Consider the following 24,960-nt stretch of genomic DNA (forward strand, 5'->3'; position numbering starts at 1 on the left):
GAAAAATATTTTTTTTCTAAAAATGTATGATATATTTAGAAAACTAATCTTTCAACAACTTTCAAAATAATAATTCAGGGAATGTGAGAGCTTTACAAGAATACTTCTCCATCATTATAATCAGGCTCGTTGCAACTATTTTGATAAAATCCAAATAAGAATGTGAAAATAAAAACACAAAATGAGCTATTTACATAAGCTCTTTCCGTCCATGCATAATTCAAAGAGGAGCATTGTGAACTACAATTTTAAATCCTCAAAGTATAACACAGGTTTTGGCACTGTGTCCAAAATAGTCAAACTGTACTGATGGAAACACCATACCACTTTGGATACTTAGCATATTACCTGTGCCATCCCAGAGTTAAACCCTTCTAAGTCCACCAAAGTCAATGAGCTTAGGACTTTGCAACTTTACTTCAGATGGCACTGCCCATCTTCCTGTCACTAGAACTGATCAGGATGACACGACTTCAAGCAGAGCTCTGGAGATTTTGAGAAAAGGGTAGGACAAAACAACAAGGAACTAGCAGGGGAAAGCCAGGACTGCAAAGGGATCCCTCTGTTTCCCACATGCAGAACACGAACAGAAGAGTTAAGAGACCACATAGACAGAAAGGCAGGGAGAAAAGAGAGGTGGGGATGTATCAAGTTGCAGTTCTATGTGCACAGAGATCAAATTTGGGATGAGTGGAGAATACTGAAAGACCAGATGAAATGTAGGTGGAAAAGTATATAGAAACACAAGCCACAAATGGGTTTGTACAGTTGTCTCTGAACGCTGAGTGACGAAAGGAAGGAGAATTGATAAATGCTGTCCTACGGGGAGTGGTACATGCAAATCCACCTGCCTTCAGTCAATGGGTGCTGAAGGCTTCAGCACCTGGTACATTGTATACTGGCTATTCCTGTTCTGATATAAACCTAGCAACAAAAGATCAGTCATGCTTTTTTACTGCTTTAATTCTATACCTAACATGGCAGCCACTGCCTGTTCACTTTTTTTGACATTCTTAGTCAAAAAGAATGTTACAACTACAACAGCAAGAACAAATAAATTGGTTTCATGGACCAAGAGTAAAGTAGACATAATTCAAGTAGTGGTGAGCCATAAGGAGTATACTTGTAGTCCTCATCACAATACTCAGTACTGTGAGTGTGAAAAGTATCATCAAATAATTTCAGACATGGTGACCCTATGAATTAATTATCTCCAAAATGTCCTATTGCAAACTAAGGACTGTGGCTTCCTTGATTGAGTCAATCCATCTCATGTTGGGTCTTCCTCTTTTCCGGCTGCCTTCAACGTTTCCTAGCATTATTGTCTTTTCCAGTGAGTCTTGTCTTTTCATAATGTGACTTTGGTCACATTATGACCAATAAACTGCAAGCGGAGGAAGTGTTGTTTGTAACATTAGATATCGTCTCTCTCTATGCTAATATCCCACAAGATGAAGCTTTAGATGTTCTAAGAGAAGTCTTGAATAGGAGAAAACACAAGTATCCATCCACATCTTTGCATTTCTTGTTCCATAGATGGTAACAGTCTTTGTTGTAAGATTTTGAGCATCATTTTACCCAAGTGATAAATTAATGCAACAGTCCCATAGCTGCTGTACTCTTTGGCATCTACTTTTTTCGGAATTGGAATGTAGCTTTAGCATTTCCAGTTTGTGGGCCATTGTTTTGTTTTCCATATTTGTTGGCATATTCATTAAGATTTTGATGAAACTCAATTTCTGTGGTTTGGAATAGGTTTATTGATATCCCATCTATTCCTGGTGATTTGTTTCTCCCAGTTGCTCTCAGTGGAACTTTCACTTCTTTCTAAAACTGTAGGTTCTTCTTCAAAAGGTTCTTGTTTGAAGGAATCTGTCATCCTTTAATTTCTTCTGTACATTTTCTTCTGTTTCGGTGAATCACTCCCATCTTGTATTTTGTCTTGTTCAGATAATGTATTTCTGTATTGACCTTTCGGCATGCCTAACTGTGCCTTTAATTTCCTTTTGATTTCTTTAATCTTATGGAACAGATCTCTTGTTCTCCCTTTTTGTTGTTCTCTTCTATTTCTGGTTATTATAATACTTCTCTTTGTCTCTACATATAAATTGCTGGAACGCTGCATTTAGACTTCTGATTCTATTTCTGTCACCTTTTACATTTGCTTCTTGTCTATGTTTAGCAATTTTAAGAGTTTCACTTCAGTTATCCATCGTGGCTTTTAATTTTTTTTGCCTACAGGAATAGTCTTTGTGCATTCTTCCTTGGTAATATCTATGGCTTCAACCCACAGTTCTACTGCTTCATGGTCACTTGAACTTAGTAATGCAAATCAGTTCTTTACATGGCCTTTAAACTCTTCAGGGATGTTGTTTAGATTGTATTTTAGCACTATGGATGTTCTTCAGCTTTGTTCTTATTTTCGATATTAACAATTCATGGTCTGTATTTTAGCACTATGGATGTTCTTCAGCTTTGTTCTAATTTTCGATATTAACAATTCATGGTCTGTACCACTATCAGTTTCTGGTTTTAGCAGCGAAAACAGAGTTTCTCCAACGTCTGCTTCCAATTATATAATCTATTTGATTTCTACATCAGCCATACCCTGATGTCCACATATACAATTGTCTGTTCGGTTGCCTGAAACAGGTGCCTGCGATGAACAAATTGTTGTCTTCACAGAATTATATGAGTCGCTCTCTTGCTTCATTTCATGCTCCAAGCTCAAATCTTCCAATATTTGATTCTGCTTTCTTTCCTGTTCTTGGGTTCCAGTTGCTTATGATTATTAGAACATCTTGTTTAGGTGGATGATCAATTTCTTCCTGGATACTTGCATAAAATCTTTTAGTTTCTTCCTCATCAGAATTTGAAGTTGGGGCATAAACTTGAATGATGGTTATGTTGACTGGCTTTCCATGATGTCTGATGGATATTATTCAGTCAGACTCTGCATTATAGCCCCTGACCACTTATGCTATACCACACCTCACTATTAGAGCAACTTCATTTCTTCTGTGTGGGTCATTTCCAGAGTAAAACACTTCATAATTTTCTGATTGAAAATGTCCTAATCCAGTCCAATTTAGTTCACTTACTCCCAGGATTGCAATAGTTAAACATTCAATTTCTCGTCAAAGGCTTTCACGGTCAAAGTTAATCGGTTCTTGTAGGTTATCCGGGCTGTGTGACCGTGGTCTTGGTATTTCTTTCCTGACGTTTCGCCAGCAGCTGTGGCAGGAATCTTCAGAGGAGTAACACTGAAGGAGACACTAGGTATTCCCAGCAATATATTAAGAGTTTGAAAATGTTATAAAAAATACTGTTCACACTTTGTTTGGCCCCTTTAGCTGTGAAGACATCTTCCAACCATTTTTTAGCCGTGGCATCCAAAAACCCTTTTAAAGCGATGTTTTTTATAACATTTCCAAACTCTTGATACATCGCTGGGAATACCTAGTGCAATAACAGCCCCTGTCCTTCAGTGTTACTCCTCTGAAGATGCCTGCCACAGCTGCTGGCGAAACGTCAGGAAAGAAAATACTAAGACCATGGTCACACAGCCCGGATAACCTAAAAGAACCGATTCCATTTCTCATTTTATAATTTCCAGCTTACCTTGAGTCATACTCACATTCCATGTTCCTATTATATGAGTTGAACAGCTTTGGACTTTCCTTTTGCATCCATTTATTTCGACAATTGAAAGTCCTTTCGGATTAGTCCAGTTGTGTCATTAAGAATAGCACTACTTGCAGTTGTCCTCAGCTCTTCCCCAGTAGCTGATTAAGTGCCATCTAACCTAGAGGTTCGGTCTTCTAGCACTATCTTTTTTCATTTTGGATTGTCTTATCATAAGGTCTTTGAGATAAGAGATGATCAGAAATGGTTTACCATTGCCTTCTTCTGCGCAGAACTAACCAGGATTAGTGGCACTATTGTTGTCTATGATAGATCCTCCACTATTACTGCTGCCGCCCAGTAGCTACCCTTCAAGGATTCCTGTGCCCATTACCGCTGGAACTGTACATTCTCTTTTGCTGATGTGGCCATTGATCCCTGAAGGGATGCATCTTAGTCTGGCGTCTCAGCTGTGACCATTCCAACGACTGACTCTGCTAGGAGTTTAGCCTCTTGACTGAGTCTAAACTCCTAACGGGATGTGTGTGTTTTCCAGTATAACAATCATAAACTCAGAGTCTGAAAATAAAACAGCAAAAATTGCTGGAATATATTGTAAATAAAGAACAAAGTAACAGAAACCCCAATTTGTTTCTTATAATTCTTCTACCTACCAAGATCCCCACCCCCAGATCTATTTATACAAGAGGGCATCCATCTCCAGATAGAAACATAATAAATACAACTCTCCTACAGGTGCAACCTCACACATAAGAACATAACAGTAGCCGTGTTGGAGCAGTCTAATGGTCCATCTAGTACGTTTCACACAAGTGCCCCAAGAAGGCCTACAAGCAGGCAGGAAGACTGCCCCTGCACACGGAGATTCCATTTAGTCATCATAGCTAATAGATTTTGTATATTTTATAATATGCTTTATATATATTTGATGGACTTTCTATTATATATGGAATCGATTTCAACCGTCTTATAGGCAACGTGCAAGTTATTCTTGGACTTTTGCTAAAGGAAAGTCAGGTACAAATGATACCAACAAAACAACTACTCTCATTTATACAGATTGGGATATTTTCAATTCAGAAAGTAATTGTCAATTTCCACCATGGGAAGGGCTTTCATTATTTAAAAAACAAAAACAAAGACTGGCCAAATTTATCTTGTCCTCTTTAAAGGCGCTATGAAGCAGGGGATGGTAACGTTTCAGCATATACTTACGTGAATACACATTAGCACATAATAAAAGAACTCTGAAGGACAAAAGATTCAACCCAGCAAAACACAAAGATGGCAGATATAATAAAAACCACATATGCTCAGATTATTATTGACCTATGGCCAATTCAAGAAGAACAGAATAATAATTTTAATTACATGAAGTTCTCCTGAATGTAGTAAGAGAACTGATAATTCAGACATTCTGTTATAGTTAACAGTGTCAGAGAACTGGTACTTTGAAAAACTCCCTAGAATCACATGACCTTAGTTTGACAACAAGTCTTAGCTGCTGTGCAAGATTATTCAATTGCTATTCATATTAAAGTTGTTTTAAACTATTCCTCTTCTGACAGTCTGTAGTGAAATATTTCTGGTTCCACAGATAAAGAGATACAAAGTATTCCTGGCACAGACACAGAATACAAGATTAGCTGGCTTAAAAAAGTCTTCAAAAAGGATTTTCCATTATCAATGCTGAAGCCTACTAACTATCTGTTTAAACTGAAGTGTTTAAGGGGTGTGTATAACTTTTTATATGTATAGGCAAAACCTATGTCTACTCTGAGCACAAATACACAGGCCTCAAAACACGAGGCTGTCTTGGGTGAAATGGTTTGCATCTACAGACACATTACTTCTGTGAAACAAACAGTTTGGGTACTGATATAATTATAGGTACCCTAACCCTGCGCTGAATTAGTATAGGTCACCTGATTACCATAGGTAGTAAGTGAAGTGGAAGTGTACATGACAAATAAAATCAGCAATTGCCTAGTACCCACTGAACTACCAGCTATCTAACACAAGCATGGGAGATGAAGGGGGGGAGTGAAGGTGGTTAGGAGCCTGCGTGACCTCTGCGCCGGCGTTAGTGCCACTTGTGCTGGTTAAGTGGGCACCAATGCCGGAGCAGAGCAACATATGCTGGCTCCAGGAAGCAGCGCAGTAGCCTGAGGCTCAGGGGCTGGAACAGCCTCCCCGGCAGCTTTTCCACAGCATAAGGGCTGGTGCTGATGGAGGCGTTCCTGGGGCGTTCCTTTCATTCCAGGAACACCCCCTTTTGCAAGCGCAAATTTGCACCTGCAAAAAGGGAGGCGCAGCCCTATGAAACACAATGGGCCGTTACATGGGGCTTCAGGTGGAAATGCATTTTCCCCTTCGGCGCCTGGCCCCCAAGCTGCTCAGGAGATGGCATGGATGTGCCTTTCCTGAGCTCAACATATCTATCCCCCTTCAGGCCTATGCTGAAAGTCTCTGCAAGCTGCAATCCAGGGCTAGTTAATTAATAGCATAGTAAGTCAAGATCTTCCAAGTGACTTGTCTTCAGGGGGGGAGGGGATATGAGATGGCCACTCATGACCCCTTTAAAAAGCATAATTGTGTATGTGCCCTTGTTAAAAAATGATTGATACAGCTCTTTATTTCATATGAAAGAGATTTGATAACTAAGAACCTGGAAATTCTCCCTGAAACTAAACGTAATAATTTCTCTTAATATATTTCAATTTAAGATTCTAAACCAAAGTACCCAATTGTTCAGCTCCATTGTATAATCAATGGTACCATATCAGCAGGCTAATAATCAAAGCTATTACAGAATAGTATCTTTGACAGAAGGCAGTTTCAAGGGGAAAATCAAAAGCAAACACTTTACTTTCCTGGCTCTATTGTTTCCATAGCATTATTCTACATTACAATAGCATAAGGCAGATCAGTGCCCCCTCCTTTTTAAAGGAAACTCAAAGAACTATACTTAAGCCCAAATTTGTGGGCTTATGGCTTGAAAGTCAATTCCAAAGCAGATACTGAACTTCTGATATATATTATAGGCCTACAAATATTTTACAGGGTAATACAGGTTGAGTCTCTCTTATCCGGACATCCAATATCTGGACTGACCTGAAAAGCGGATGTTTTGAGCCCGCATGCAGGCATTACCCACAGGCCCTCAGTAGCACCACTGATAGGTCAATGTACACAAAATTATTAAATATATTGTTTAAAATTACATTCAGGCTATGTGTATAAAGTATATATAAAATATATATAAAACATAAATGAATTTAATGTTTAGACTTGGCTCCCATTCCCAAGGTATCTCATTATGTATATGCAAAAATTCTTAGTGGTTTTAAAATGACACATAATGCCACTGGGAACACTGAATCTGATTTCTATTCTGCGTTTTAAAAATTTGTACAGGACTGCTTGGGACCAGAAGTTGTCTGTATTTTGGATCTTTCCATATTTTGGAATATTTTAGTTAGATTCTTCAATATCAGATATAAAGATACCTAATCATATTAATAAAACAACCTAGCCTATTTCCATGGAAGCATTTTCAAATCCAACTCTAACCTTCCAAGCAATTGGGATGAAATTTGTAGAGATTAACCCTTCAGCCAAGGGATCTTCCCTCCCAAAATGCAGAAAGGTAGGAGAATGTGTCCCCATTCTACAGGCAGATAAAATTCTCAATTGCAGAGCAGGCACACAGAAGAATGAAATGGTGTGTGAATGAACTTTCCCCTCCATTCCTGAGATTCTTAAGCAGTGCATGGGGGGTGCCTTTTCACTTAAACAAGTACCATCTGGGGGAAGTGAGCTCACTACACCTTTTTCCCCAGCCTTTTTCTCCCAGTCAAGCTGACTTCCTATACTGATGCCTGGCCAGAGAAAAATGCTTATAGTGCCAGGATTGGGCAACTTTTTCACCCATACAGTATTCACATGATTCTAGGTGTAGTTTTTTTAGAAACCCAACCCAATTTCTTTTCATGCAGATAAGAGGGGTTGCCTGTCTTTTCCCCCTGGCACAACTAAGAGTAGCTGGAAGGTAGGAGCAATGGCATGTTAGTCTGTCACTAGCAGTAGAAAAGAGTAGGAGTCCAGTAGCACCTTAAAGACTAACATGGCTGCTTAGTATGGCTGCTTAGAATTTTACATTAAATTACAGACATTCAAGTGTCAGATCCTGGATCAGCAGTTCACCCTCACAGTGAGAAGGTTTGACCCATCCTTATCACAATGTTCTGCATCTCATCTGACTAAGGTATATGCACGCATACGTATGCATACATGAACTGATGGAGGGGGAGGTCTTAACTTCTGCCTCTGTGCACTTTAGAAACATTGCTGAGAGTGGCTTAAGTGCAATTTTGTTGATTCATGTAAATTAAAGTCACTGAATCCCCCTTTCCCATCTGCAGGCAAGCTGCTATCACAGAGGACAGAAGCATGGATGTTTGCATCTATTTAACCTTAGAAGCAAAGTGTTTCCTTCTGTTACCTATAGGACATGCAGAATGGTTGGCACTACTGATGACAGGGGAGAAGCAAGTATTTCATAATTCTCTTTTTCTATTGCATTTTTATGTAAATTAAGACAGCACCTTTTAACACACACCCAGTGCAGTCCTAAAGAGAGATAGTCCAGTCTAATTCCATTCATTTCAATAGGTTTAGACCAGAGTAACTGTGCCAGGATTGTACTGTAAGTCTTTTTCCAGGTCATTGGTCTTGCACATATAATAGGGTAAAACTCTTCCAAGGTTATATTTAGAAATACATCATGGTATACTAGTAATTAGTCTATAAAACGTACCTTGGCAAAATTCAATGCCAGCAATACTTCAAGGTGGAAGTAGTTAAAAAGTTAGAATGTTTTCAAATGTGGGTTCAAGAGACTTTTCATTGTTGGAGCCCATGGGTACTCCAAGACTAAGTTACATTGATGAACTAAGTGCCATCCTCTCCAAGGACTATAAATCAATATGAGAAGATTTTCTAGTTTAAAAAAAAATTCACAGGCATATTTCTTTTTGATGTCCTTAGCTCTTTTAATATAAACTATTATTTCTCTGCTATAAAAAATTCCTAGCATGAACATTTGGTCTATATAGAATATGTCATCCTACAGCTCTTTTTGGCATAATTATAATTATTTACTTGACAAGTAAAGTAAGAGACTGTAAACTAATATGCTTAATAAGGCTAATTTTATTTGTTCATAATAAATTATGCTACCTATTAAATAGGCCATTATGGGGACATAATTTTATAAAAGAAAGATTAAAATATCAGATTGGTTTATAACTGTAAGAGGAAGGCTGCTATCAAGATTTCACAGGAATTCTGAACAAGTGATCAGATGTAGGCTGTATGATACCTAACATAGGAGACATTATGTCTTATGGGGATCCTTCAGACAAAACCCCAGACTATAGTTTGTCATTACATGAACAAGCGAGCCGGGTGGATACTCCAGTTTGCACATTCCTTTTTCATCTGCCCATCCTCTTGAGACCTAATTAAGACTTTCACAGTAAAGAACAGTTTATAGCTAGATTTAAACCAAACAATGGTGCGCACTTTCCCTTAAAAACCAGGACTCTCAATTCTGACTTGCAGGGAAGAATTCAATCCATAATTTGTAAACTGGATGTAATGTCAAATTATGGTTTCCTTGAAAAGCCTTTCATTAGACCGCTGTGTGAAAGAGAAGGAGGGAGGGGAAGTAGGGAAGGAAGTGTGCAAGACTAAGGATCCCAAACACTCATGCTTTGAACAAATGATCTTTTGTAACATATGTATCAAGCCTAGGAAGCACAGGCAGAAAACTACTTCCAGACTTAAATGTGTTTGGCATCTCATGACTGCTTGCCTTCCATATATCTGCCCAGTTATTCCTATCCAGACTACTGGGATAGAAAAAATTGTATTTAAGGAGACAGAAAACAAGCGCTGTTCTTGGAACTTTTACATTCTGTCACTGCTGTCACAGAGAGCCAGCATGATGTAGTGGTTAAGGTGTTGCACTAGGATCTAGGAAACCCAGGTTCAAATCCCCAGTCATGCCCTGGAAGCTTGCTGGGTGACCTAGGCCAGTCACACATTCTCAGTCCTGACCCTGGCTAGTATTTGGATGGGAGAGCTCCAAGGAATACCAGGGTCATGACGTGAAGGCAGGCAATGGCAAACCACCTCCAAACATCTCTTGCTTTGAAAACCCTACGGGGTCACCATAAGACAGCTGTGACTTGACAGCAAAAAAAACCTCCATTGCTCTTGCAATTCACATATCTCTAATTACAATTTATTAGAATCCACAGATTCCAAGCAGTTTGACAGAGACTGAGTATATTTTTTCCTTAAAGATCAGAATAAAGAACATATACTGATCAGTCATTACAGTATCAGAAATTGACTCGTTTCCTAAAAGTTAAAAAACATGCTGTACAGACATAGTAAAGAATAAATGGATTACTTCATATTAAAAAAAATTTGTTTTCAGCTTGTGGCACTGATACCTTTGCTTGGCTTCAAATACGTTCTCGTACAAACAAAAGGGCACTTGCACAAGGGGCAGGGCATGCTGTCCACTAACAGCCCCTTCCTGGAACAGCAACCTCTGCTACATCCCATGCCATTCATGCCCCTCCCAAGCAGCATTTCAAAGAACGGAGGGTTGGAAGTGGAAGAGAGAGGCAAGAAAGCCAGAATGCCGGCTCGGTGGATCCAAGCCATTAAGGAATTAAACAATTTCTGTTTCTACATGCTAGTTTAAGTTCAAGCTCAAGAAATCAGTGGTTTTCTTTAAAAAATCTCATGTTCCTCTAAGGGAGAAAAAAACTGAACCAAAGTTCTCAGATAGAGAAAACACCACAAAAAGTGGTTTGGGGAAATATTTTATCTCTGCTCAAGACATTAGTGACACCCTAGTAAAATGATATTTTAGGTAGGTTGATTATTCTTCGCATTATATGAAGAGTGTTTTTTCAAAAAGAGACAAAAAGAAAAATTTCAAGAATGAAAACGAATTTACTTGAAAAAAATCAGGTCAGTCAAACTAATTAGAGAAAGACTGCACCTTCCACAAAAAGACTTCCAACAAGAATGGCAACACATGTGTTTTATATGCGTGTTTGCCTTTGTTGAAGTATTTCTATCTCACCTTTCCCTCCATGTACATGCCCCCAAGCTGGTCAACAGGTATCAACCATAACATAAAAACAGCAATGCATTAAACATCACATACCAATCATAAAAGCAGCTTAAAGCAACACAATGCATACTCAGAAAAAGGAGATATTCATTCACAGAGACATAGCCATGCACATACCTTAACAACAGGATTCAGCAGAACTACACCTGATTTCTTTGTAATTACTTGTTTTGTTTGGTAATGGTGTTCTATAAGCTGAGGAATAGTTGGAAACCCAGTCCCTTCAAATCGATACTGATTCTATAAGAGAAAAATTAAGCAACCTTTTACCACTAATATGCACAATTATCTCCTTTTCATCATTACTCCTGGATTCCCTTGAGAGTTAAGTGACATATAACTTGATCACAAAAGAATGCAAAAAAAGGAATACAGTTTTCAGCATAATCCTAGACATGTTTAGCTAGAATTAAGTTCCAGTAAATTCAGTAGGGTTTACTCCTAAGTCAGTGTGCATAAAGATGGTTTCCATATGAAAACAGTAACAATTTATTCTCACATAATATAATTGTGTGAATGCCATTTTACTGTGTTTAAAGACAAATTGCTATAGAATGGGTGCACAGAGGTTTGCCTCACTTTGGAAGTGAGATTTCTAAGTTTCTGCAGCTCATACTCTGAGTCAACACAGTATAACTATCAGAAATATCCCTTGTGGATAATGCGTTCTTAATCTTAGTTGACAAAAACTTAAAATTTCAGGAGGTTTAGCAATAAATTATGCTATATGTTATGCTATACGGTTGCATGTAAATTAAATATTTTTTAAAAAGTCAACACAATAACAAACCCACATCAGCATACTGTATGATGAAGTGTCTCCGTTGTCCGTCTGAAAATACAGAAAGGACATATTCACCAGGCTTCCCATGGCTCTCTCGCACCAAGAAGTCTCCTTGCTGTTTTAATAGCTCTTGCGATTCTACTCTTGGGATTGCACCATGATACCAATCTTGCTCTGCCAATGGTTTTTCGCTAGTTGATATTACATCAAAGAACTTGGGGAAAAATTATGAAAATCAGTGAATACAAGTTTATGTGTTTAATTTTCATTCTAAGTGCAGTATAGATCAACTATTTCACATCTTTCTCAATACTGTGCATCAGCAAACTAAAGTGAACATAACTAAAGAGCTATAAAGCTAAGCAAGTCTATTGTTCTTGAATACTTACTTTAAGAGGAACAAGCAGAGTCATGCATTAGAAAAAAACTGAGAAAGGAAAGGGACAGACATTGGGGTAAACCATATTTTGTTTAAAAAGTTTGACTAGTGTTATTTAAATGTAGAGAGGGAAGATATATTTTATAAAAGCATTTAATTTTTTTCTGAATAATCCAGTCTATTGGTGTACAGTATTTAGTAACCAGCAGACTTCATCTTCAATTTTTTTAGCTAAATAAGACAATCATGTACATTCTAAAAATTCAAAAATCAAAAAGATTGTAGAGGAGAAAGAAATGCATTATGAAATATCACTTTACCCATAGAATAAGCAAGAGGGCTAAAAAGAATGGCCTGGCTGAGGTTGCCAAGGCCTGTGAGAGAATGAATGGTGTTCAGATGCTTAAATAAGGTGTTGTGAAACAACTTTTAAAGAAACTACCTTTTAAAGAACTATCAGTTTGGATAATTTGGGGCTTCTATCAAAGATTTTATTGCTGGACTTAGTGATCAAGCATGTAGCAGTCTTGTAATACATGTTTTTGGATGAAACATTATCTGGACACTTATCAATCTGGCTCCTGGCCTGGGTTTGGTACTGAAATTTATAGAAAACATTTGTATGCCGCCTTTTCAACCAGCTTAGGGTCCTGAGGTGGCAAAGAATCAAAGCAATGTTGATCATACAGATAAGAGTATATAAAATAGTTAATACAACAATATCATTCTGGTCTAGGACCGTAATATATATTTACTTAAATACAAATATATAAATATAAACACAGAAACAAACAAACAGGGAGGACGGCCAATGACAGTTAATGAGGGAACATCAAGCAAAACAAAAATTCTTCACCTGCTGGCAGAAGACAGCAATAGAGGGAGACAGACTAGTCTCCCTGTAGAAGGAGTTCCAAAGTTTTGGTTCCACAACTGAGAAGGCCCTTTCTCGGATTGCCACCCATCTAACCTCAGATGATGGGAGCACCTGAAGCAGGGCATCTGAAGACCAAGGAGTTGAGTAGGTTTATATAGGATTTTTTTGTGCGCCATCAAGTCACAACCGACTTATGGCGACCCCATAGGGTTTTCAAGACTGGAGACGTTCAGAGGGGATTTGCCATTGCCTGCCTCCACGTCATGACCCTGGTATTCCTTGGAGGATGCCCATCGAAATACTAACCACGACTGACCCTGCTTAGCTTCGGAGATCTGATGAGACCTGACTAGCCTGGGGCTAACCAGGTCAGGATCATATGGGAATAGGCAGTCCTTAACGTATGCCCTAAGACATACAAGGCTTTAAAGGTTAGTAGCAACCCAGTGTAAGGAGAACAAGACCGGGGTGATATGTTCCCTATGATCCCACTCCAGTTAATATTTTATGGCCATGGTCATTTAAGTGGGCAGCCTGTGCCAAGAGATGGACAATTTTGGTGTAGAGGTCACAGCTTCAGACTAGGGTCTGGGAGACCCAGGTTCAAATCACCATTCTGCCATGGAAGTTCACTAGGTGATCTTGGGCCAGTCACATACTTGCAGCCTAACCTGCCTCACAGGATTGTTATGAGCATAAAAAGGAGGAAATGAAACTGATGTACAGTGCTTTGGCCCCCACTATAGAAAAATTGTATAAATGAAGTAAATAAATATTGATATAGCAGAAGATGGAAGGTATTACGAAATGGGTTGCCAATTTCCCAGACTGGTCATGGCAACCCCAGCTGATGCGTGCTTCTGCCTCTCCAGAGCAAGCGGCAAGCCTAAAGCCGCCTGGGAAAGAACACCCCGTCATCCCGCGAACAGGCAGTCAAGGAGCAGAGGACAGGTCAACCCCTCAAGTGAACCAGAGGAAATCTACTTTCCTGTGTGCCCTCGTTCCCGTGGAAGCCATCTCGCAGGGAGCTGTCAGCACCCAATCACCATCAACACCCCCCCATCCCCTTGCCTCATCAGCATGATTAGCGAGCCATCGAGAGACGTTGAGACAAAAACGAAACACCATTCCTCCGGCTATGCAAAGTGACGCGTCCCGGAGACAGCAATGTGCGTCTTTGTGTATGAGCAGTAATCCCATTTACAAGCAACTCCCGATCCTCCCGGAATTGCGCAAATCAATGGAAACAGCATAGTTTACTCAATTGCCCCATTTCCCCACCCCGGCAGCCGAACATTAATCCCTTTGTCACCTTTTGTTTTAGCTTGGGAAGCACGAGGGTAATCCAATCACCCCACCCCCAGAAAACAGTATATCTGGGGTCCCCACCATCCATACAGTACCTTAGGTCTTCCCTTGGCTTCCTTGCCGCCACTCTGTGATTTGGGTTTTGCGCAGCCTGGTCACAACCCCCCCTCCCGACTCGCTGGTCGAGCTTCCGGGAACCCTTCTTCCTTGCCCCACTTTCCTAGTACTTTCGCCTACGAAAGTCAGGACAACTCCGCTTCAAGACAGTTGCAGTATAACCTGCCACATTGGCAACAGTCTCTCTACTCCTCTCTTTTGCTCCTAGACTCTGTATGTTGGTATGTGTATGATATTCGAGTGCTTGTGCACATATTTTATTAATAAGTAAACGTTTGAAACTAAAATCCATTTGCCTTCGCCTCATTTATTGGGTCTCGGATTGGACTCCTGTAAACACAGGTTAAGATCCCTAGGTTATGCCCTTGCCGGTTATTGAACACTAATTTCCCCATAATATTCATAACCAAGCATTTTGGCTAACAAAGGCAGATAAAAGGTAGGTTGGTAATTGGCTCAGATGGAAAGAATGAGGTGGAGAAAGGAGACAGAATACAGAGGTTGCCAGGAGGAGGAAAAGAAGAAATAGTGCAGGGAGGAGAATACAGTGAAAGTGAGGTACCCCCACAAGTCCTCCTGGCTTCTCTACCATGCAAGTGGATCTCACTCAGTGGCCAGAACCACACAACTGGGCCATGCTTTTCCCATAGTAGAGGCTGCTGTGAGGGAAGGAAAGCTTAATATGGGGGGCAGATAAAGTAGGTTTGCTGTTGGGTTTGAAGGAGAGAAGAAAGCAGGAAAAGGAGAAAGACTATGGTGGCTTTCAGGGAGGGAGAGAGAAAATAGTGTGGGTGGGGGAAATGAGGTGGCTCCCACAAGTTCTTGAGAGTCCCCCGCTTGTATATTCCATTAGTTAACTGTGGCTCAATGTTCGGATACTTAAACCCGTTGATCAGGGCCACAGAGATAGAACTTGTGGGACCCCAGGTTTGCAGAAAAATATTAAAATGAAAAAATGATTATGACAGCTTATCTCTGCAGGATAGTTTCCTCACTTGAAAGCCAAGATGGAAAATGTAACTAGCTAATAAGAAAATTTAAACCCAAAATAGGAATACTCCAGTTTAAAAAGCACACAAACATCTGGAAGCTTTCAGATGCAATATAGTAGATAACAAATCAGGGAGTGTTCTGGGTACCTTACCATTCCAAGCATTAGCTATTCTAATAATCTCACTGCAACTACGAAGACGTTTTGCACAAATTATAGTTGAAGAAAACTATTAACCTTAGAAAGTACGGAATAATGCAATATCAGTATGCACTTACCGATGAAGTGCCTAACATTGACTTTGGAGATCTTATCATTCCAGCAATGGAATGCCGAATCGTATCAAACCTGGAAACTTTATCTTTCTTATCCTAGGAAACAAGAGGAAAAGACTATCAGAAATCAAGCCAGCTAACCTTTGCAAATTAAGTATGTACAGTATATGGAGTTTCATCAAAAGTATGAGGTGAAATTAATAATTCCACTATAGCACCTTCAATTTAATTGCATATATAACTTTACTCTTAGCCTCAAACTTTTGGATAGTTTAAAAGCACCATGAATTGCCAGCTGGGCAATATACAAAATGCAGTAGTGAAATTAAGATTCATTACTTTGACTTTAGGCCTTTAGGACATACCTAGTCTCATTTTAGGAGAACATATGGCAGTGAGCTAGACAAAGGTTTCACAGACATTCCTATTTATTTCGTTTCCATGCCCCCTGAAATCTTCCATGGAGGTTTTGCTCTGTTTGCTCACCAACAGAAGATATCTTCAAAGAGCAGGTTACCTCTGACAGTGGCATCAAATGTGTGGACCTCCCTTGCTTACTTAGATGTAACTCTGGACAGTTTCAACAAGACTTGCAAAAACATCTGCAGTTCCACAGACCAATGGAGTAGCATGGATTTGTATTGTTAGTTTTGTTTTGTGAATCCAACTAATTATTACTATAAAATACAACTATGGACAGACTGTATATCAGATAAATAACAACTTAAATAAAGCCTATTCCCACTTGCAAAGAGCAGCTGACAAATGGAGAGCTCAGACTAGCTATGAAGGAGTTAAATTTGTGTTTTCCTTCTCAACACAAGTGTTTTCATGTATGCACAGACCCACAGAAGCATACAACAGATGCTAACAAGAAAAGACAGAAACATCTGTTGAACACACTGCATTATATTCTATTTGTTGCATGGTTTTCAGTACACCTGCCTTCCATTTGCCTTCCTTCTCCTACTGACAAGTGTTAAGGGTCATTAACAGCAGTGTCCCAATACAATGTAGCTACTATATACAATTTATAATAGAATTACAGTTAATTATTGTAATTCTAAAATTGATAACCTGTTTCTTGGCCAAACCAACTTCAATCTATTCCAAATGCCTCCTTTGCATTCTTTTTTGCACTTCAAAAAATGCTTGTTTTAGTAATACAAAAAGAAAAATATCCAAGCTAATTTACAGAATCATAGAGTGGGAAGGTGCCATGCAGGCCATTTAGTCCAACCCCCCGCTTAATGCAGGGTCAGCCTAGAGCATTCCTGACAAGTGTTAATCCAGCCACTGCTTGAAAACTGCCAGAGAGAGGGAGCTCACCACCTCCCTTTGCAGCCAATTCCACTGCTGGACTACTCTTACAGGGGAAAAAAAAAAAAGTTCTTAATTTTGTAAACCTCTGCAAAACAAATTTATCTCAGCTCAACATTTCTCTTTTTAACTTTTCATCTTTCATATTACAATGAATAAAAATCCACTCTACTCCTTACCCACCCCATTACATTGCTTGTTCAATATCACTAGGAAACTAACAAATTATAACATCATTATGGACACATTTTTTTGTATTTGTTTTTTCCCAGTTTAAAGGCTTTTTTGCAAAAAAGGCGATTAAAGGCCACCATTCCTCCATAAAGTGATCCTCTTTTTGCTTCCCTTGGGGAGTCCTGACAGTGATAAGATTTGTAAGATCCCTACCTTCGAAATTTCAGGACGTTTTTAAATATGCTACTACCGCAGCTAGAACAGTTCTTGCAAGAACTTGGAAACAAACCCACATACCCGAAATAAAAGACTGGAAAGAAAAACTATTGGAATATGCTAGCATGGCTAAGATGACTTTCGAGATTAATTTAAAATCTACTGAATCTACAGAGCAATTCCATGATAAGTGGATGTCATTCTATACCTATATGAATTCCAGTTAATTGAATGTAACACGATGGTTATGTAATATTTAACTTGTTATACACAATTGTAATGTAACTTTAGACCTTCATACAATAGAATACTAATATAAGCAGTAACAGAATGACATTATGTAATAGTTTTTTCTTAGTATAGAGAATGTCTCTTAACATACAATTGAGCTTATTTTTTATTATTGTTTTGTTTTTATACTCATGTTTAATCCCTCCTTTTTTTTCCTGTACCCTTTCAATTATATAAATAAAATTAAAAAAAAAAAAAAGATTTGTAAGATCCCAAATTTTCTCAATCCCATCAAGCTCAGGTGGGAGTTCTGGTTTCTTCTAGTGCTGTGCGATGAAAAGAAGCACAGCTGCTATTCGGGGGGGGGGGCACTTCAAAAAAATGTTGCTTTGATTTCTTTTTTATATTTCACAAAGGGCATGATTATCATTACTCCAAAAAGTTGTTAGTATTTATACTGTTTTGGGTAATTGGGGCGGGGGAGTGGGATATCGGAATTGACAGACCTGGCCTCCATCTGGAGCCCAGGTCTATCACCCACTGAAAACAGTAACAGCAGGCCTAACCTCCAGAGTCTGGACACCAGGTCTAACACCCACTGAAAACCAATGGCTCCAGAGGAAAGGTCAGGTCTGCTGATAACTGATATTTCCAACCTCCCCCCTCCCATAGTACCTGAAACAGATTCTCTAAATTGTATCAATACCCCCAAGGATAATGATCATCATGCCATTCCTGAAATACCAAAACAAAATGGAAACAACTTTTTTGAACACTGCTAATAGCTGCTGTTCACCTTCTCATTATACAATAGAAGAAACCACCACCATCTTAATTTTGTATTCTTAAGGGTTTTTAAATACACATGAACACAAGAAGCTGCCTTATACTGAATCAGACCCTTGGTCCATCAAGTCAGTATTGTCTACTCAGACAGGCAGCGGCTCTCCAGGGTCTCAGGCGGAGGTCTTTCACATCACCTCCTTGCCTAGTCCCTTTAACTGGAGATGCTGGGGATTGAACCTGGGACCTTCTGCATACCAAGCAGATGCTCTACCACTGAGCCACGGCCCCTCCCTGTGCTAAAGTCATTTCCCACACCTGGCCACAGAAGCATAAACAGGACATTAGCAGAAGATCCAGGTGAACAGCTTAGGTGCTGAAGTAGCCAGATGGTGCCCGTGAATACCAATGCTCTGATCAGTGAAACTGCGGTTCACGACCTCCTCCCATGTGGGAAGGAGGGAGCAAAGCAGTGATGTGCTTGAAACATCATGGAACACAGCAATGCATTCACATGTATTAACCCCAGTGGGTGACATCACCACCCTCAATTCACTCAGGGTTCTCACTGAATGATTTCACAGCATACTGAAAGGCAATGTGAGCTGAAAGCTTGTTCAAACGATATTTTCTCTGCTGTACTATTCAGCAACTGTCCAGGATGACTGAAATCCTTTTCTTTTGATATTTCAGAGAAGCTTCAACTGCATAACTGTTCAATATGCTGAATTTTGTGTCATAATGGAACACAAAGATTACCAATGAGAACAAAAGAGAACAGTTACAATTTTAACTTCTACACCAATATGATCTTACAGAACACAGCAGTTAATATCTATTCCAATCTATTCCAACAGTTAATATCTATTCCAACATCCAAGGATGTTCACAAATAAAACATCTGATTCTTTTTACTAGTCTTATGTCTACACAACACAGCATATTAATTTTAAATTACAATCTGTCCAACAATAAAAAGGCTGCTTAGAGTCCACTGGCAGGTCGATTTTATATCATTGGATTATATGGCTACTTTAAAAACTGCTCACTGCATTACCATGGATACGGTGCCTAATTTTGCTTCTAGGTCTGCCAGGATTTGGGATGATCAGCTCATTTCACGCACCTCAGGTAATGACAAGATAAAGGGTCTTCTTCAGCTAAATGAGTCCTAGGGATTAGCAGCAGCTAAATGACTGCTTCTCATATCACTGAGGGGGAAAGGGACGAGAAACAATCTGTGCATCCCAATTAGGCCTCCTCAAAATGAATTCAAGTAATGCACTGATTTTATACTAACATTTCCCCCCAAAGACAACACTTCCTAAAATCCATCATAACCATTTGCCTACAATGATGTACATCACCCTTCCAAAAGCATTTTTCCATGGATTATTAAAATGTATACCTTTCAAAATTCATCTGCTTCGGTATCTTTACACAGTAAACAGGGAAGCTGTTTTGAAAATCTACTGCAAGAGCTGACTTGACAAAGGAAATTGCATTATCATAACCATGTCCAGTAGATTTCTTGATAGACCAGCAGGTGAGACACGGCAATAAGGGGTGTGGTGCTGCCATACTTTTATCAAGATTTGATCTCTATTATCAGAAACCCTGTTCAACAGTCTATAGATTATGAGATTCTGCACCTGGTGCTGAGATCAAGTCAAATGAGGGATTGCTTATGTATCAGCCACCCTGTTGACTCTCAGTTTCCCTATCTGAAATAATCACACTGGCCTAGCCCCGGCTTTATCATTCTAGGGAATGTCAATGTTCACACTGAGGCTCTGTTAGCTAATATCTGGTCCTCTCTTATCTAATATCTGATCCTAGCCAGCTATACCCTTGGATTTGGTGTCCTGTGGACTTGCCCCAAGTTTTGACAGGCCACTTGCTGGCGGCAACTCACACTAGCCCAAGAGGTGGAGGAAGAACTGCAGTGTCTTACTGTCCCTGGCATCTCTCTCTCCCTCTGTCTCCAGCAGCAATCCAGGCCCAGCATGAGGAAGTTAAGCTCCTCCTCAAACATGGGGTAAGGAGTAAACTGGAGAAGTGCTTGACTTGAGAAAGAGAGACAGATGGTCAAGGGAGTAAAACATGGTGTTTTGCCCCCTGCCCTGGCATATCTGTGTCCCACCCCAGCAGCCCCCTGTGCTTTACTCCTGGCTTATCTTCCCCCTGCTGCACATGCAGGTGATCGGGGTAGTGCCACAGCTGCCCCATGTTCCCTTCTGACCAAATTATCTGGGTGCTGGTGCTCCCTTTCCTCCTTGGTCAGCTGAGCTGCGTGCTCTGCTGCCCCATACTCCAGCCCATCACCTGTCAGCTGATTCAGGTGCTACTTCAGCTGCTCTGCTTCTCCCTGGCCTCAACCAGCTCACAGGTGATCCTGGATCATTTTCCAGTGAGTGGTGGAGAGGATCTGGGTAAAAAGCCCTTTATTTGTATGAAGGCAGTCAGTCAATGGTTCTGCCTTCAAAATGGCCCTGCCTACTTTCCTGAAGCACATGGCAGATCTGGGGAAGAGCCTGCGGGCATCGAATTAGGGTGAGTGGAATAGCCAAAATGAAATAAGGAGAACAACAAAGATGGTTGGGGCTTGAGGAAATTTTGAAGTAAGTCAGTGTACTTAGGCCTGGAGGAGAAAAGACTGACAGAAGACATAATCAGGCTCTGAAAATACCTGATGGGACAAAAGAGGGAAAGCTTTGTTTACTGCCGCTCCAGAAAACAGGCCTAGATCTCGTGGGCTTAATTTACACAAGGCACTATTTCAGAAGAACATTAGGAGACACTTCCTAATGGAATACTGGGGGAGGGGGAAATCTCTGTCACTGGAGATTTTCAAGCAGAGGCTGAATAGACATTGGCTGGAAGGGATCTAGCTTTGGGATTTCCTGCATTAAGCATCGTGGGTGGAACTACAGTCCCCTTCCAGCTCTACTGCTAAGTGAAGCTGGCCAACTGTCTTTTGGAGACTGCTCCTGGTGACTTATAAAAGTAGTACCGGGGGGCGAGGGTAACCCTTATTTTCTATTTTACACTGCTAAGTGAGAGAAGGTTTGATGCCTCCAGATGTAAAGCAGCCTGTGCTAGAACCCTTATTCAGTAAGCCATCATTGGATGTCACCCACCCAAACTATCAGTTTCTAATTTGCATAACAAGGGAAACTGTTATTAACTGTGCTTCGATATGACTTATTCTACAAACTTTTCAATCTGGGATCCACTGTGGTCATAGTACGTTAACTGCCAGTCAACTGATAAGGGATGTGTATGCCTGTGTTGGAAATACAGAACAGAGCACTGCAAACTGCTGAACTCTTTTAACACATCTATGTTTTTGCCATCTGAGTGGTCATGAAAAATTAAAAACATGTTTTGTAGTAAATAAGTGTGTAATTGGGACAAAACTAGACTCATACAGTCACCATGGGACTAGCAGCATACTTGGATACTGATGTGATTGAGTAACCACGTTCAGACACGCAGGCTACATGCATACCTACAGAAGCAGCTTCCAAATGGCCCCTCTTTTGGTGCCTCTTGCATAGCAACCAAACATGCTCACAAGTTCCATTGTCTGCTAACGGAAGACTCCGATAGCCTTCAACCCCCCTCTCTCTGTAGCCTCAAGCAAGCAGGCACACACACACACACACACACACACACTCCCACCTACCCCTCCTCTTTAAGTTTCATTTCTCCCTAGCCAAAGAACAATAGAGTTCTGTTCAGTAATGTAACAATGCCCACCCACTCTGTAGAGAGTATGGCGGTGCAGTGACAAGCTACATTGGATGTCACTGGAATGTGAATTGTCTATATAACCTCTTGCATTGCCCCTCCCTCGGGGTGAGCGGAGTGCAGAGCTGTTCGTCTGTCATTCTGGCTCACTTGGCTCTTATTGATCAATAAATCAGCTGTAAGCTCAATCAAGCCCTGACCTGGATGGCCCAGGCTAGCCTGATCTCGTCAGATCTCAGAAGCTAAGCAGGGTCAGCCCTGGTTAGTATTTGGATGGGAGACCACCAAGGAATACTAGGGTTGCTGTGCAGAGGAAGGCACTGGCAAACCACCTCTGTTAGTCTCTTGCCATGAAAACCTCAAAAAGGGGTCGCCGTAAGTCGGCTGTGACTTGACGGCACTTTACACACACACACACACACACAAGCTCAATCAACCTCCTTCCTTTATTGCCTAATTGAATATTAAGGTAATTAGGGAGTTCACATCATTGGTGGCCCGAACAGATGAGACTCGCCTGAAGGTTGGCCTCTAAAAATTCTGTGGGAAGACAGATTCACTTTTAGAACAGTCGGCTTTCACATGGCAGATTCCTGGAGAAACCTCAGTGGGGAAATCTGATTCCCAGCGCGCACCCAACCTTTTGTTTGGGAGGGAACCCAGTCTTTCCCCGCACAGGTAGACCCAGTGGATTGTTGCTGAACGCCTGCCCAAAGGAGGTTGAATCCACTAGGCTCAAGGGAAGAACACGCCGTGATCCCGGGTGAGTTCGTGGAATTGAGCACGGGGAAAGGGGGAAAAGAAAGGGGGGTGGGAATCCTTCAGATGAATGAGAGATGGCTGAATGTTATGCCCCGTCTTGGGACGTGCTGCCTGTTGTGCAAAACCCCTCCCTGCCTAAACCTTTTTTTCCTTTTGTTTCTTGTGTGTGTGACTGAAAAATGCCGTTTCACTTGCTGACCCTCCCGGGGAGGAAAGCAAAAGGGAGGGGTAAAAGGGGGCTTTCAACTGTGATAAGGGGACCGTGCCATCGACCAGTGTGAGCCGAGTCCCATCAAAGGAGGGGGTCAGAGTCCCGCCTTCTGGGTCAAGCCCATTAGTTGGCCATAAGCCGCCGTCCGCCCCAAGGGGTGAAGGAAGGAAATCCTTTAGTTGTCAGCCGCCATGGGAAGTAATCACGATAAACAGACGAGCCCCGGGGGGCTGCGTGCTGGGAAATCAAAGGAAGGAAGGGATCACAGAAACGGTCCCACAAGGAGCTCCTCTCCAGGTGTCAAGTGGCCTCTGCAGGTCACTTGACAAGCCTGGTCTTATAGCTTATGACCAGGTGAATCTTCACAACACTAAATATTTCTATTTCTAATATTTAGTTGTGCACAAAAATAGTCATATTTAAACATATAGCTGAAAATAGCACTATCTCCAAAGTCTTCTAGAGCAACTTAGAGAAATTTCTGGAAAACTTTTGCACTAAACTGAGGGATGGCATTGATTTGCTGTACCAGATGATTTACATGTTGTTCTAAATTTGATGCTTAAAAAACCAAAAATTAAAAAAACAACCTAAACTCACAGTTTGCAATTCTGGATTTTAAGTCATTAGCCATCCTGGGGATATTTCAAGCCCAAAAGGCAGCATGTAAGAGCACTAAATACACAAGCATGTGCAACAGATATGTGTCCAAACATATCAACTTTGACCATTGTTATAATTTAGCTACTTAGCAAAAAGGATGATGTATTTCCTCCTTAGGAAGCTTTATCAGTTTTCTTTCAAACTGAAAATACAGAGAAAGTGTCAGTGAAAAAATTCTAACATTCTTATATCTTCTGCAATTAAAGTCTCAAAGCAATTGGGCATTAATTACATTAAGGCTTTGGAGTAATGTTGGAAATATCAAGCCAGACTGTTTTGTGCTAATAAAGCTATAAGCAAGTGAAACAGTTGGTTCATAGATGTACAAAATGTAAGAGGCACATATGAGAAAAGCTTCACAATGGAAAAAAATGTCTAGTCAGTAGTCTATCAGATAATATGTGAGCATGGGAAGCAAGCAGCTTAAAATCCCAAGTTAAATACAGCAGGTACAAACTTAACATTTGTTCAGAAACAAACCTGAGCCAACCAGGATGCTTAAAAAACTCTGTACAAGGCACCCTCACTTGGTGAGCATAATTAAGTCAAGGAAGAAAGTAATTCATGGAAAAGTGCGACATAAGACTTACATATAAAGTAGAACAACCTACCCTAGCCTGCAAAAATCTATGTAGCTTGGAATTCGAAGCATGTTTAAGCCAAATTTTAACTGATTACTTGATATAAAAAGAAACACATGACTTCCCCTGGCACTTTAGGAATTTCAACCCAACCCACATCCACAGAGATAACTTGCAAAGAATATTTCTGCAAATATGTAGATCTTACACTGAGTCAGCCAAATCACAAAAGCATTGATGAGACAAAAATGATTCACTAACAAAAACCTCTCTGGAACCCAGGGGACAAGAGTTTTGGGAGGAAACATACTCTTGACCCTGACAACCTGCTACCACCAAAGGTTTGTTTGCCAGTTAGAAGAAACTACTGGTGTTTTACTGCATCTGTTAGCATTTCAAATGTACTTCAACCTTTACCTTCAACACTGACAGCTTCTTTTTTGAACCTATACCTAGCAAGGTAAGACCTCCTAATCCAGGGGTGTTGAACTAATTTGTTACGAGGGCCGGATATGACATAAATGTCATTTGGTCAGGCAGCGCCATATGTATCAGCCCAGATCGGCCATGTGGGCTCACCAGCCCAGATCAGGACTGGTGGGGAGGGTGTGACTGCCTCGGCTGACGAGCTGGATAACAGCACTCTAAGGGCCGGATCAGGTCCCCAGGCC

The 24,960-nt window shown here is 40.5% G+C and overlaps 1 protein-coding gene across 1 annotated transcript in view; it reads right to left on the reverse strand.

The window, feature by feature from the left end:
* The window catches only part of FER (FER tyrosine kinase), a 176,119-nt gene that overhangs the window by 88,936 nt on the left and 62,223 nt on the right, over window positions 1-24,960 (reverse strand). Inside the window, exons 10-12 of the mRNA XM_056847980.1 lie at window positions 15,599-15,691; window positions 11,659-11,862; window positions 10,982-11,104 (exon numbers count right to left, since the gene is read on the reverse strand). Of these exons, the coding sequence (XP_056703958.1) occupies window positions 10,982-11,104; window positions 11,659-11,862; window positions 15,599-15,691 (420 nt within the window). The remainder of the gene's footprint in view (window positions 1-10,981; window positions 11,105-11,658; window positions 11,863-15,598; window positions 15,692-24,960) is intronic.

Source organism: Euleptes europaea, chromosome 4 (genome assembly GCF_029931775.1).
Source record: "Euleptes europaea isolate rEulEur1 chromosome 4, rEulEur1.hap1, whole genome shotgun sequence".
NCBI classification, from domain to species: domain Eukaryota; kingdom Metazoa; phylum Chordata; class Lepidosauria; order Squamata; family Sphaerodactylidae; genus Euleptes; species Euleptes europaea.